The sequence below is a fragment of the Siphateles boraxobius genome, unplaced genomic scaffold (genome assembly GCF_051911475.1).
Source record: "Siphateles boraxobius isolate OS27281-9 unplaced genomic scaffold, OSU_SipBor_1 50, whole genome shotgun sequence".
NCBI classification, from domain to species: domain Eukaryota; kingdom Metazoa; phylum Chordata; class Actinopteri; order Cypriniformes; family Leuciscidae; genus Siphateles; species Siphateles boraxobius.
The window spans coordinates 1,146,746-1,162,500 of NW_027509142.1; the positions used below are offsets into that span (position 1 = coordinate 1,146,746).

The 15,755-nt window shown below is 36.1% G+C and overlaps 1 protein-coding gene across 6 annotated transcripts in view; it reads left to right on the forward strand.

Moving 5' to 3' along the window:
* The first annotated feature begins 5,845 nt into the window (after window positions 1–5,845).
* Window positions 5,846–15,755, forward strand: part of mitfb (melanocyte inducing transcription factor b) — a 58,242-nt gene continuing 48,332 nt past the window's right edge. For 2 of the 6 annotated variants that reach the window (XM_077204689.1, XM_077204693.1), the window contains exon 1: window positions 5,846–6,115. In XM_077204689.1, coding sequence (XP_077060804.1) covers window positions 6,012–6,115 — 104 coding nt within the window. In that variant the 5' untranslated portion in view covers window positions 5,846–6,011. Of the gene's footprint in view, window positions 6,116–9,788; window positions 9,874–15,755 lie in introns of those variants that run through there. The other 4 variants (XR_013195048.1, XM_077204690.1, XM_077204691.1 and 1 more) reach the window with 3 other exon arrangements.

The following is a 15,755-nucleotide window of genomic DNA, read 5'->3' on the forward strand; positions in this document are numbered from 1 at the left end:
AAGTGTGTTTAATCTATGGTTTTTTTTTTTTTTTCAACACACGATCCAGAAAGCACACGTATGCTTCATCTGCAAAATGTCTGTTGAAGATCACTTCATCTGGAAAGCATCTGTTGTTTACTTACATCTGATAGACGTCTGTAAGATGTCAGTTTTGCATACATTCTAAATTATAAACATCTTAAAGACATCTTCTAAACATCTATTTGATATCTGAAAGGAAACAACCCGTATTGCAGATAAACTCTAAAAAATACTCTTCCAGATGTAAAGACGCACATCAAATACACGTCTCCGTGATGTACGTGTGCTAGAGATGCATGCGATTTGGAAATAGGCAAACTTTGTTTTCCAATGCCCCAAGCAAAGATCCTGTCAATTTTATAAACTTTTGTAAACCCAGCCAGTAGGCTATAATCACAATGAAAACATACAAACTGCAATATTTCACATAACAACTGCATCACTAGCACTCAATGTGTAAACAATATCATTTACGCACTAAATCCAGCATAAACTCTGGCACAACCTGCATAATTTTAAACGCTCAAGACAGACGTCACAACCTGAACAGCCGTCTCAGCCATTGGCTGCCCACCTCCATTTTTCATCTTGTTATTTGCATAGAGTCGGGAACTGCACAAAGTTTTGCCGTTCTCGGCTGCTCTCAACGCTTTCTCCAGTCCGCTGTCAATCCCACAATGCACCGCACGAGCGTACGCTGTGATTGGTCTGCTAGAACCCCTCCCTTGGGTTTAACATGCTGTAGTTGCGAGTCAATGCGTGCAACGACGCAGAAGTATGAATGAAAAGCAATGCATAGCCTATAGTGTAGAGGCTACGGCGTAGGTCCGACCCAGAAGTATAAATCAACCTTAAAGGGATAGTTCACCCAAAAATGAAAATTCTGTCAGTAATTTCTCACCCTCATGTTGTTCCAACCCCGTAAGACCTTCGTTCATCTTCGGAAGACGAATTAAGATATTTTTGATGAAATCTGAGAGCTGGATCACTCCTCCATAGGCTTCTAAGGGATTGAAACTTGCCGGCCCCGAAAAGTTATTAAAGATATCGTTAATATAGTCCGAGTAACTACAGTGGCTCAATCTTAAGTTTATCAAGCGACGAGAATACTTTTTGTGCGCAAAAAACAAACAAAAATAACGACTTTATTTCAACTATTCATTTCCTTCTCTGTGGGCCTCAAGTCAGTTAGCGTAGTGTGATTGCGTAGAGCTACGTCACAGGTAGGCTCACTATTGGCCGACGCTGGTCATGTGTGTGATGCGTGTGACGTATAACACACAAGCGCTGCTCTGTTACACTACGTTAACTCACTCAAGGCCCACAGAGAAGGAAATGAATAGCTGAAATAAAGTCATTATTTTTGGGGGTTTTTGCGCTCAAAAAGTATTCTCGTCGCTTGATAAACTTAAGATTGAGACACTGTAGTCACTCGGACTATTTTAACGATGTCTTTAATAACTTTTCGGGGCTGGCAAGTTTCAATCCCTTAGAAGCCTATGGAGGAGTGATCCAGCTCTCAGATTTCATCAAAAATATCTTAATTCGTGTTCCGAAGATGAACGAAGGTCTTACGGGGTTGAACAACATGAGGGACAGTAAATACCAGAGCATGTGAGTGAAGCGGAGCGGTGTGACGCTCAGCTCAATATTCCGCTCTATGCGCGTGCGCTTCACTAAGTCGCTCGCGTCCCAAGCGAACGCTCCACTGATGAATCGCTCACGCTCACCGGTAAAACAAATCCCGCTCAGATCCCGCTCAGACATAAAATGCCTCTGTAGGCTACTTGCTTTCTGTTTGTACTTTGTAATGAATATCTGGAATAAATGTATCATTTACGCTCCACTCCGCTCACATGCTCTGGTAAATACTGACAGAATTTTTATTTTTGGGTGAACTATCCCTTTAAGGGCGAACAAGTTCCCCACTCAGATTTAGCTCATTTTCAAGTTGGTCTCTGTGAGCAGTGCTTCATACATCACTACACTGCCAATGAAATATGACCTTTTTTTGGTATCAAAATTCGCTGAAATAGGCTATAGTTAATAATGTTATGTGACCGAACCGTAAGAAATAGAAAGATAACAGATGCTAATCCCAGCTAACAGGGAACCAGGAATGTTCTCAAAAATTTGGCTATTTCTGGCAAGTTTCTCTCAATGTTTTGACCAAATGTTCTTCCCGTAGGCTAACAGAAAGTTATCTGGTCTGATATAATGTTCTCAAAATGTTGGCACAAAGACGTTATTTATACATTGTTCATGGAACTTTTTCTGAAACGTTTTAGTTGGAAATTCGTCTAATGTTTTTAAATGTCACTACTTTAATAACGTGCCGAGAACATTCAAAAGTATAATGTTCCTGTGAATGTTACATGAAAAGATTTAAAAGAAACTGGACGTTTTGAACGATCAGAGAACACTCAGAAATTACGTCTTCATAATTTAAAGGGAACTTTTTCAAAACATTCTTAGAACATATTTTAGCTGTAATGAATGCCTTGTGCTAATTACTTCAATTAGCTAGTGCCTCAAAATCAATTAATCCTTTAATTAATCATTCTTTGAATAGAAAGGAGGTGGTAATAACTTCGGATATGTGCTGATTAATATAGCACAATCGTTCAAACAACACTTTTACATGTTAACATTACATAAGTAAAACTACAGAGTAATATTACTGAACTAGCATATTAACTAGCCTATTTTGTTGATGTATTTACATGCAGTATTTATGCATGATATGTGTAACATATGCCCTAATCCAATGTTTCAAATCACTTTTCGATCGATAACATTAGTAACTTCGTGAAGTAAAGTCGTGATTAGAAAATCTTTTTCATGTTAATTAAATCAAACCCAGGCAGACACAGGTGAAGATTAGCATTATTGAACCTCTTCTACAAATGTGATGTCTCGGCTCTTCTTTGAGCGAATGTAATTCAAAGTCATTACTCTTCATGTATACAGTAGATTATGCAGCACAACTGCTGAAAGGTTATTTAAAGGTTCGTGCATGTACAGCAAAACTGGATTGAAGAGGCTCAGGTTCTGGGGCTTGACAGTAATATCCCAAACATCTGAACAAAGGGCCTGGTTTATTTGCATGCATATAATCCCCCTTCCCCTTCACCCGCCACGCAAAACACACACAAACACCATCTGCAACTGAAGGAGAAGCTCATATTCATTCCGACCCGAGGAATTATACCCAATCCCGGCGAACAAAAGTGTGTTCTAAGCACGTTCTGTTATCGGTCCCATTAAGTTATGAAAACGTTATATCTGAATGTTCTCAAAACATTCACATGTCCCGTTTTTAGCATGTTTTTTCATTGTTATGTGAACGATAGAGAAAACATTAAGGACACAGTTTTTCCTATTTTAGCATTTTGCAAGTAAATAATAATAGTAAAACGCATTATAGCAGTATATGAGTGTTACCTTTGTTTTGGTTTCGTTTTAATATTGGACTTTTTACACAACACCGTTTTCAACTAAAAATGAATTTCGTTTTTATTCGCTTTGGCCGTTCATTTACACTACAACTGCATTTTGGGGCCCTGAAAACGCAAACTTTTACAAATGGGTTTCAAAGTGCAAGTTTTTGAAAACAATAATGTTATCATCTACAAAACTACAAAAACAAAACTACAAAAACATGAATTTGTGAAAACAGTGACGTCTGTGTTCAGTCTGTCAGTGTTTCTTTAGAAAGTGACATTGGTTACTGGCCTGGCATCAATAATACAGCATCTTTAATCGTTTTTGCTGATCCGTGTGAACAGGGATCAGTTTGACGTTGTCTGTATGCGAAAAATACGAAGGAAAAAAAATCTGTTTTTAGTACCCCTGTGCATCCTTATGGAAATTTTTGTCCTTTTCAGTTTTTTTTATTTTATCACTTTGCCTGTGTTAATGTTAACTGCATAAAATTTGGCACAGGTGTGTGTTTTTATTGGAATTTTACTATTTCACCAAAATCTTTTTTGCAATAGGTCCACAAAATACTTCCCTCTCAGCGCCTTTTGGACAAAAATGGCCCGATTGAAACCCATTTAAACTACAATTTTTAACCCCAGGGCCATTTAACTATAAAATGATGCAATCTTTGTTAAGAGGCTTTCATTCTGTTTGCAAGGCTTCAAAATTTAAATTTTTACTATTTTCTACCAGATGGTGCCATTTTTCCAGGTTTGGCCTATAAAACAAATATCGCTTTATTTCTGTTTTCTGCTTCGGCATATTATAGAGCCAATTGGATAAATTATGCAACGATATTTGTGTGGGTGTGTTGGTATGGATGTCAGAGTGTGGTTTGTATGTGTGTAATAAAAAAAATGTGTGTGTAGGCTATATGTGTTTGTGTGCTTGTAATATTGAGAGAGAAAAACTCAACTGCAAATCAGTCCAATCCCTGTGTGCACCAGTGGAGTTTTGCTGGCACCCAATGGGGAAAATCTGTTACTGTGCCAAAACAAACTCTTACAGAAAGCTCATTTTTTGTGATATCATCCTCAAATTTGGAACACAATTTATTTATGGCTTTTATTTTCTTGCCGTTTTAGAGTTCAAATTGATTTATAAAATATATATTTTGTATAAAATAATTTTCATAAATAATTTTCATAAACTTGTACCTATATAACTTTTTTTGGATTTACTTATTATATTTTTTTACTTCAGCAATAATCTGCCAAGGGTCTTCTTTAAAATGATACCACACTTAAGTCTGTGCTCCCAAGCTTTACATTTTTATGACAGTTTTTAAACACGGACATTTTTGTCCTCTGTGTACCTATGTGTAACTTTTTTTAATTGATGCACAAGGGTTAGTTAGTACATTGTTGTCGTGTAAATCTACCCTGAGTTTGCTTCTCTTAGTTCCTATAGTTCCTGCTCTTCATTTGTCACCGTCGTTTTTAAATAGGTTCTCACACCTGTTTAATATTGTTTTCGTTATCTTGTGTATGTGTGTCCTGTTTCAGTTCCTCGGTGTCTAGTGTTGTTTGTCTTTGAGTACACAATATGTTGAAAGTTTATTTGTTTTATTGAATTAAAGCTAACGCTACTATTTGAACTTTTACATTTCTCCTCGTCATCCTTTGTGGGGAATGGGAAAGTTACTCTCTCATAACATAATGTTTCTCATTTCAAGTCATTTCATTTCCACCCTTATAGTCTGATTCTGAACTGAAACCAGCCGACAGCAATAGATCATTACTGTAAATCTTCTGAGAAATGACTATTTGTCCACTTGAAGAACAACACTTTTAGCCTACTTTTCATTGTGTTACAAATGTTGTTCATGTTTAAGATGCACACAGCTAGAATAAAATAAAACTCTGATTCAGGTAGAATAATGAGACTGATATAAGACCAAAAACGTAGGCTACCAAATATTTTTCAAGTGCCAGTTATCAGACTGTATTAAGTAAAATACGAGCGTTGAAATGTGATGTTATTTCATTGATTTGATTATACTGTCATCGCGCGGACATTGATTGTACTGTAAGTAAAATACTTTTATTTATTCTTTTAAAGAAAAAAATACAGTTTATCAGCAGTGAATGAAAACAAATCTAATGAAATGTAAATGATAATTTAGCAAGTAAAATGTTACTGTTCATTAAAATTATAAAAGATTATTTATGGCCAAGTCAAAAACGTTGCCGTAAGGGTAACGCCCCCTTTTCGCGCGCCAGCCAATGAAAAGATGCTAACACTAGGCTGTCGTCGACTCGTCATTCTTGGGATTTGTAGTTCCACGCTTCATTTGGCTGCAGTCGCAGTTAACCAGTCGACGCCGTCAACGGACTACAGAGCGCAACTGGCGGACTACTGGAGCGCGCGAGGGACTGACTCTGCGTGACTGACAGCTTGACATCACGGTGGCTGGCAGTGGCACTTCGTGCGTCTGAAAGCACGGCTCTGAACTGACGTATTATTTTCCACCTGGGAGCGGACGAAAGTTGACAACTTTGAAAATGCAGTCGGAATCGGGGATCGTGGCCGACTTTGAAGTCGAAGATGAATTTCACGAAGAGCCTAAAACGTATTACGAGCTGAAGAGTCAGCCGCTGAAAAACAGGTCTGTGAATGGAGCGTTTGACAGCTTCTGAAATAATGCAGATTCTCTAATGCATGCTTTAGCTTTATAAAGTCTGGTATGCTCAGAGAAGACTGTGACTGTTTTTTTTTGTTTGTTTTGTTTTTGCCGTTTTATCATTTATTCTATTAGTCCTTCTAATGAGAATCAGCTGCGCTCACTCCATCCACGCTGCAAGCGACGCGACAAGATTTACAACCGCGCTCTAGTCGCGTCGCGTTTCGTGCAGCGTATATGTTGTGTTACAGTAGACAACGCCTTAGGATACAGCATCATCATCATCATCATCATCAAATATTTACTTATGTAGCCCGTGTCTGTGTATGAAGATCTCACTGGTGAAACTGTTTAAATATGTGCAATGAACTTTGGTGACACTTTTTAATGACTTTCAAACCATTATGCAATGCAGATCAGGCTAGTTTCCCCCCCTGGAGAACCCGAGGCTAGTTTTTATTTCTAGGGAATATTTCAGAGTGGATTATTTTTGGAAGTTAATTTTATAGTTAATAGCAGTGTATGTCTTGCAGCAAAACTGAAATAGTAATTTTGAAACATAAAACAATGTGTGAAAACAGCAAATACCCATGTGGTATACAGATGTGGGCCGGATCTGGGCCGACACTATGTTGCTGTCTGGGTATGTAAAATACAGCAAATCAAAATATAGTTTTGTCTACCAAATAATATAATTGATCAATTGTGTAAGTTTATATTTAGTATTTTGAAACACTAGCTTGCAATGACTTGAGAACACAGTTGAATCTTTTGGTTAAAATCGACCAATATTATAGATGATCATATACTGTATAGTTAACTCTTGCCTGAATGTATGTCAGTGTGGTTGTGTGTGTGTGTGTGTGTGTGTGTGTGTGTGTGTGTGTGTGTGTGTGTGTGTGTGTGTGTGTGTGTGTGTGTTCACTTTTTACCAACACCTATTGCAAAATCAGATGATACTGGATTTTTTGTTTGAAGGATAAAACTACCAAAACACTTTTTTAACTGTGTCTGAATCCAACATATAAAACTTAGACAGAGAGAAAGAGAAAAAAAGAAATATATATATATATGTGCATTTAGACTTTTGACACAAAACCTTTTAGTAACTGAAAAAGACATCCTGTGACAACTAGCCCCGGTCTCACCTAAATGCACATATATGGATCAAAGTATCAAACCTTTGCAACTAAAACAATAGCGTAATGATCTGCATTATAACGTGACGGAAGTTGTTGTTGTATAAAGTTCTCCCAGCAGAGAGTTTCGTATGAGGTCTGGAAATGAGAACTTCCATAACAGACTGTTACATATTTATGAAATCTATAAATTATCATTATATGTGTAGTTATAAGTGACAGGTGTACCGGGTGCTTATTAATTTTATTTTATTTCAATCTGCAGCGTGAAGAAAAGCCACTGAAATGAATGTACAGTGAGAACTGAGACAAAGATGAAAGAGGTTTAACGGATTCAGAGATCGCAACACGATATGAGCTGCTAGAAAACATTTCACACGCTTTCTATCAACTTCTGTATGAATTCTGAACTGAATTAGATGTATATCTGGGCATGCTTTGCTGATGTTCACAGATGCGTGTGCGACTGCATCTGTTAGTGATGTACAGTATACACACGCAGTCACACACTGAAGCTTTAGCTCGAGCCTGGTTCACCGTGACGGAGGTCCGTGAAGCTTCATTGGCAGACGGAGAGATCTTTATTTAGACGAGGCAGACGCTGAGGCCGCCAAGGTGAAAATTAACCACGTCAATGTAGAAGTGCAGGCTAATATCTCAGATGCAGCGCATGGATTTTAGGGGTTATTTTGGGTTGTTGCTAAAACATTGAGCGTAATAACTGGTGTCGGATCACAATAGGACGCCAACTTTTACTATAAAGTTCTGTTATTTTGCTTTTGTTTGTATATGTGTTTTATAAGGTTCTCATGATCATAGAAAACCATTATCAGGGATTTTTGTGATTTTTAGGCATGGAAAACACCTTGAAAATGTACGAGGACATTTCTATAGTATATCTATCTCTCTTTTTGCTATTTGCTATTTGTGAGTACGACTTTTAAAATCATAACCCACTGTAAATGACTGGGAAAGTCGTTCAAAAGATGTGGGAACCCTGTTTGTTTGGCTCAGTCTATTTTTGCTATTCACGCTTGAGTTTATGTGTCGATGTGCTTGATGCATGTTTAATGCCTGTTGAATCGGGCATTAGTGTCTCTTTCTCACACAGATGTCCGCTAACATCTCTCTAGTCTGACAATGTCCGTCAAATATCCAGTGAAGCTTCGAAACGCGAGAATGATTCTGATTTTAATACATAAACAGCGATTGGTCATGATTGGACTCTGAACAATGTTTTTACTACCATTCTGGGCCTTTAAAGTGGCTGTTGGGTTGCTGACTATGGAGGGGTCAGAAAACACTCAGATTTCATCAAAAATATCTTCATTTGTGTTCGGGAGATGAACGACATCAGGCTGGGCAATTACTGACAGAGTTTTCATTTTGCGGTGAACTATCCCTTTAAGAGAATCATGAAGCCAATGGCATTTGGGACTGGTGTCCAGATATCAGAGGTAGTTTTGCGCTCTTGATATTGATGGCAGGAACAGGTGTTTGCATTGAGAACAGCCTCACATCCCTCACATCCTCACAATCCTCTCTTTCCTTGAAACTGCTATTTTCATTCATGAACCGTGTTTTGATTGTGATGAGGTGTTCAACAGATAGGCTACTCTTCCTCTTAAAGGGCAGAGACGGAAGATGATTGTTCTCAGCGGTTGATTCGTTGCATAATAACAGATAAGGACGTGCAAGGTGGTTTGATTTTTCATAGTTTTGTCGATTACAAGGCCGCTGTGGTCGGGAGTTTGACGCAAGACACCGGAACGGTGGAGTGTATTTTTAGGTGGTCATCAGCGCAACTCCTTAGTCAGATTTCAAGAGTTCCTGTTTTGTTGTTCTTTGACCCTCCCAAAATTCCCAAAACAGATTCAGGCGTGAATCTTCAAACGTGCATTCGTATTAACCATGCTCGTCTGTGCGGACTTGATTTGTCATGCAGTTTGCCTTCAAAAAATACTTTTATACAGCAAGTATGCATTAAAGCGATCAAAAGTGACAGCAAAGACATTTATAATGTAATAAAATACTTTTTATTTCAAATAAATGCTTTTTTGTTTTAAATCCTGATTTTTTTTTATCATGGTTTCAACAAAAAAATATGTTTTCGTCATTGATAATAATCAGAAATGTTTCTTGAGAATAAAATAATCATTTTAGAATGATTTCTAAAGGATCATGAGACACTGAAGAGTGGAGTAATGATACTGAACATTCAGCGTCGATCACAGGAATACATTTAATTTTAAAGGGTTAGTTAGTTTACCCAAAAATGAAAAAATGAAAAATATGACGAGCCTCATTGGTTCTCGCAGAAGCTCAAGCGCGCTGCGTAACACGAGAATGAACCTCATTGGTGCAAACCTTGCTGAGCATTAGAGACTTTATTTATACTAGATGTAGAGGCTTTTTATTTATAACATTAGAAAATCTTCCCAACCACAAACTTTTGAATGGGAGTGTAACTTTAAAACCTTAGTAAGCATAAATGCCTTGAAATGTCCTGAGTCAGTGTAAGATGTTACAGATCCCACTAAATACAGGAAGCAGAAGATCGCTCATGTCTACGGCGCACAGTATTCCTGACACCAACTGGAGATAGTAAGTGAGCGCCACTTGTTTTTCAGTAAAAGCTCTTAAAACAAGATGAATTAAACAACAGCACAGTTATTGCACATTTAACTTATTATAAGTTACTTATTGCTGTTATTGCTTCTTTGAGCCTTATTGTGGTCATATAATATAGATATCTGTATGTTCTGTTATGAATTCATTTAATATTCAGTATACAACAACATGACTGAATGCTAGTTTTCTTTATTTACTGGAAAACATACAAATTATTGTTTAAGAAAATTATATTTTATTTTTAAATGTGACCTGGAACAACATTTCCAATCTAGTTGTGTATGTTATGTCAGATAAATAATGTATTCTGCTAACGTTCCCATTAAGTTATGAAAACGTTTTCCTTTCTGGATGTTCTCTGAATGTTCAGAACATTAAATGTTTTTAACGTTTTAAAAAGTTTTTTTATTTTTGGTTAAACAAACGTTGTTTTGCAAACATGGTAATGTTACTTGTGAATGTTCTCTGAACGTTAGAAAAACGTTTCAGGAAAAAACAACATTTCATGAACGATTTCTAAATAACGTTTTTTGCTAATGTTTTCAGAACACTATTAAAGACCAGATCACATTACTGGAAGAACATTTGTTCATAACTTTCTGCATAAATGTATTTGTTTTAAGTATTTTGTGGTGATTATCATTGCAAATTATTCCAAAAAATAACTGATTGTCATAATGCTTTAAAACACTCTTGAAATAATTGATGACGCATGAATGAATCAAGGCAGAGCAATGCTGTAAATCAGATTTAAACCCAAAATGTTCCCTCCTCGTCTCCTTATTCTGTGAAGTGTGAGTGTGTCAGTGTTTCCAGCAGTTGATAAACGTTGAGTGTTGAGTGAGTGATCATAAATACGGAGAAGAGTAGATTGAGTCACGTCAGTATCATTGGATTTGAAGCATAAAAGCGCTGTCAGTGTGAGCATTACAGTCGTCAGTAGCAGGAGTGAAGAAGACCTCGGGTGAATGACACAAGCCAGGAGGTAGGACTTCACTCTTTTATTCTGAATAAACGACTGTGTTATGTTAGATCTGAGATGATTAGCAAAACAAAGAGATGTTTGTATTTGCTTCAGAGCAAATATCATGCCCATTCCCATTAGAGATGCTAAAGTGCTCGATGAAACATTTCGGTTCTCTTGAGACCCGAGCTTTGTTCTCGCAGTACATTTGAATTTCTTGTTTTTAGTTTGTGAACCTTTGGAAATTTCCTGAAGCGTTGCAGTACTGACAGACCAACAATTGAGTCAATTTGAGGTTAATTCATTGATCCAATAGTTATTCTGGTTTGACTTGAATAGATAGGCCTACGTCCTCCGTGTTCAGTTTTTTTTGATAAGTTATATTATTTGTGTAAAATGTATGTTTGATATCGCTATCATTAACAAACTAAAATGTTTCTACCTGAAATAAAATATGTTCAAGTTTAATTTTTAAACAAAAACAACAACAAGGTTTTATTCTTGCTTCATGCATAATTTTTTTATGAGCTCATCCTGGGTCGACATTTCATTCAGTAACATTAGGCAGTTTTGATTTATATACTGTGTAATGTTGATGATCGTGTTATTTTATATATGTATCTGATTACATATGCTATCGCTTGTTTCTGCTTCTCCTTCACATGCGTTTTGATCCGGAGATTCTGTACTCTTTCAGAGGATGTGTAATAGCGCCCCCTACCTTAACACAGTGAAAACACGGAAATTTCCATTAACGTTGGCGAAGCGTTGAGTCGTAAATGACGGAAGATTTTGTTAATAACGGGAAAGAGTGACATCAAATTACAATTACAACAGACTTATTTACTTGACCTTTTTAATTTCTTACATGCTTGTGGTCTTATTATTAACAATTCATCTGTGCGCGTTATATTATTTAAAAAATTGCAAATGTAAACTTTCATCAAATTGGATTGTACACATTTTGCATTATGTACAGTATATCAGTCCCTCCAGAAAAACGCAATTATGCGATCGCATAATTCAATGCATAATCAGCCAAAGTCCGCATATTTATGCGGGGGCCGCATTTTTTCAAATACTCCGCACTTTCGCCGCATAAATTGCCGATTTCAGCGCAAAATATGTGGGTCTTGCAGGATTTCATAATCCCCTCATTTTCGTTGCAAAAAAGTCACATATATCTTAGCAGAAAGTTGAAAAATGTAGCGTTGACTTCACACAAGAGCACCCGGTTTCCCCTGTTGCCATGGGAACGTTAGTGACGTAACGTGAACATCATCGGAAAGCTGTAAAACAGGAAGCACACATTTTATTTTATTAATATTTTATTTATTCATTTTTACAGAAGTTGTAGCATATTCCTTTTGTAAAGCTACAGAACTTGTTTGACTCATCAATGTTTTGTAAGTTTGAGCAATGCGTTTATTAAGGTCTGAAATAAAACAAGATGAGAACTGAAATATTCCAGCACTTTCTGTGATATAGTTTGCTTGCTCATCATAGGAAGTAATAAGAAAGACTCTTTACATTAAGGTAGTAGCCTAGTGAGAACAGGGTGTTGGGGGAATCACTTTTTTCTCTCTTTTTCATCAAACCGCAGTTTTTGCAATTTTTCGCAATTTTTGCAAGTTCCCGCAATTTCATCGCATAAAATGTGCATAAATATCCCGCATATTCCATCGCATTTTTTAAGAAAGCGTGCCGCATAATCAAGGATTTTTGCCCGCAACAATCACACAAAAACTCTCATTTTTCTGGAAGGACTGATATATCAGCATTATATTGCCAATCTGAATTTAGATATTTGCAATGGGCATTAAAATCTGATACTTCAACCTGTACTTGTTGAATTGACTGGCCTATAGTTCCAGTACACTCTCAGAAGAAAAGGTACAAAAGCTGTCAATGGGAAAGTGCCCTTCTAAATGGTTTTAATATGTACCATTTAGGTAATAATATGTACACTTTTGGTACCAATATGTACCTTTGAGGGACTAATATGCACTCTTTAGGTACATAGGTATACCTTTTGAAAAGGTACCGCCACAGTGACAGCTTTTGTACCTTTTTTTCTGAGAGAAAATATATAATGTGTCTGTCTATAAATTTCAAGTTAGGTCTACTTAGGACCTTAAGTAATAGTACACTTCAATCCGACGCTAGTGAAACCAGGCTGTGAGGATGAATATCTGTCCAGAAGCAAAACTAGTTGTTTTCTCAGCTCAAGTGTTGTCTAGGCCTCGCTAGCCTGAGCTAAAACAGAGAGTTCAAGCTCAGCAAACAAGTGAGGAGAGAATGAATAAAACTTAATTATGGAAATAGGAGGCAACAAGTTGAAATCGAATGAAGTGGTCCCCACCCATCCTGTAAATATTACAACAAAGAGCCCCACTATATGTCAGCTGTGATGGCTTACAACAGACTGTAAACATTACTGAAAAGAGCTTCTTCCTCTTTTAACGTTTGCTTCACTTGTCAACACACAGCAAAGTCTTTTTACGTTTTTGCAGAAACTATATCTGTGTGGGAAAGATTTATTTTTAAACAAAGGAAATTGGAATAGCATTCTAGTAGGCTCCTCTACATGCGCTACGTTTAACATACACACGTTTTTAACATTATTTGATTGTTCTGCTAACCCGGCTAACAGAACGTTCCCAGAACTTCAGCTAATGTTTTGGCAATGTTCACGTTCTTACGGTAACACTAATTTATAGTTATCTGGTCTTTAATAACGTTTGTGCAAAGACATTCTTTGGAACTTTTTCAGTTGGATGTTCATTTAATGTTTTTATACATTACTACTTGTTTCAGAGAACATTCAAAAGTTAATGTTTGCAAAATGGGAATGTTTCCATAACGTTCGCATAACCAAGACAAAAACCTCGTGTTGAAATGTTCAGACAACATTTAGAAATAACTTTTTAATAACTTAGGGTTGTAAAACATACATATTTGTGGTATAATTTTCAATCAACCATTCATTTCTTTCGTACTCATTTTTCTTGCTAATGTAAAATTAAGCAACATTACCATTAGTATCATCACTCAAAAATTTCCCCACATGACATTTGTTATTAGTTTTAATTTTTGTTGTTTTTAGTTAGGAAAATGTAGGCTATGTTGTTGCATATATAAGTGAACATTAGTAAAGTATGTCTTTCACTTAATTCTTTCATTAGACATTTTGAAAATTTCTTTCAACAATAATTCTTCTATTACAAAACTGGTTCTTACTCTTTTAAGCCATTTCAGAGGAAATACACAAGTATGATCAGTAAGCAGTATGCTAATACTACATTCTGAACATAAGCCAAAGTGTGCGTGCGTGTGTGTGTGTGTGTGTGTGTGTGTGTGTGTGTGTGTGTGTGTGTGTGTGTGTGTGTGTGTGTGGTGGAGGCCCGTCGAGCTATGAAAGGAACGCGTGCCATCAAACAAGCTTTGTTATAATTAACACAACACTGTTTGCCCGTAGAGAGAGAGAGCATGTGTGAATGTGCAGAAAGTCGCCCGCTACACCTGTTCTCAATGATGACCTGCGCCTCTCAGGCAAGGGGACTGGGAAAGCGCCCTCTAGTGTGCAGGGCAGCGTGTGTTCAGAAAGGACACCTCCGAAATATGATCAGGTGTATAAACACGGCCCGGGTCTGAGATATTGTTTTGCTATCCTTTTGATGATGATAATGTTATTAGTCATTATAATAATTTTAACATATTATCATGTTTAGTAGTGAATCTCTTGAAAACATGTCCATATGTTACTCTAAACCAAAAATAAATATTATATATATATATATATATATATATATATATATATATATATATATATATATATATATATATAAGTTGTATATTTAGACAAAGATTATTGAAGCATATTTTACAAGAAAATGCTATTTTAGTCTTTCTACTTAAAAATGTTCAAAATTACTTGCCATTTCTTTGTAATTAATTGTGAAATTGACTAGCAATTTCTTGGGCCTCCTTCAGTAAAATTTATACTTTTGTATTGGGACACTATTTTATGACATTTCAGTATTTTTAAACTGTAAATATATTTCCTATTATTTTCAAAGGTGATTCTCCTGGTATCATACAACACATGCCAAATCAGATCAAATCAAAAACACAAAAGTTTTGCGAGGAAATCCAAAGTTTGATGGCCGAACGCAAAGCATAACACAAAAGTTTTGCGAGGAAATCCAAAGTTTGATGGCCGAACGCAAAGCATTTGCGAAAGAACACAAAAGTTTCTCCTGGTAACACATGCCAAATGCCAAATCAAATCATGTTAGACATTTATGTAATATAGTAAAACATTTTCAAAAAATGAATGGCTTGTAGTAATACAGTAAAATATGAATAAAGATAAAAATGATTTATTACAGTAGAAAATATCTATTATAATACAATATTGTACCATATAAATGATCAATTCAATGAAAAATTTCAAAAAGTAATTAAAATAAAACAAATACTACCATGATTTATAACCATGAATGTGTTATCATTTAAATTATGGTATTATAGCAATATTAATGCATTACAGTAGAAATTACTATAATGGAATGAGTTGCATCACTATTACAATTAAAAAGGAAGACTTTACAAAAGTACAAAAAAAGAAAATGCTAGCATGATATACATATTTTATAATTTGAATAATATTAATTTAATTAAATGTATATCTTTTTTTTTGCGTTAAGGTAATGACAAAGATATTTTTGCATTATGTTAATGATAATTTGGAGGGAATATATAAAAATGCAATGTCCGTGCAAAAAAATAAAAAAATCCTAATGGTCTGGAGTGGTTTGATGAGATTGACCCTTCCACTCCCTGTGCCGTCATGTGCAGCAGTGTAGTGTGTTTCGCGCTGTGGGCTGGT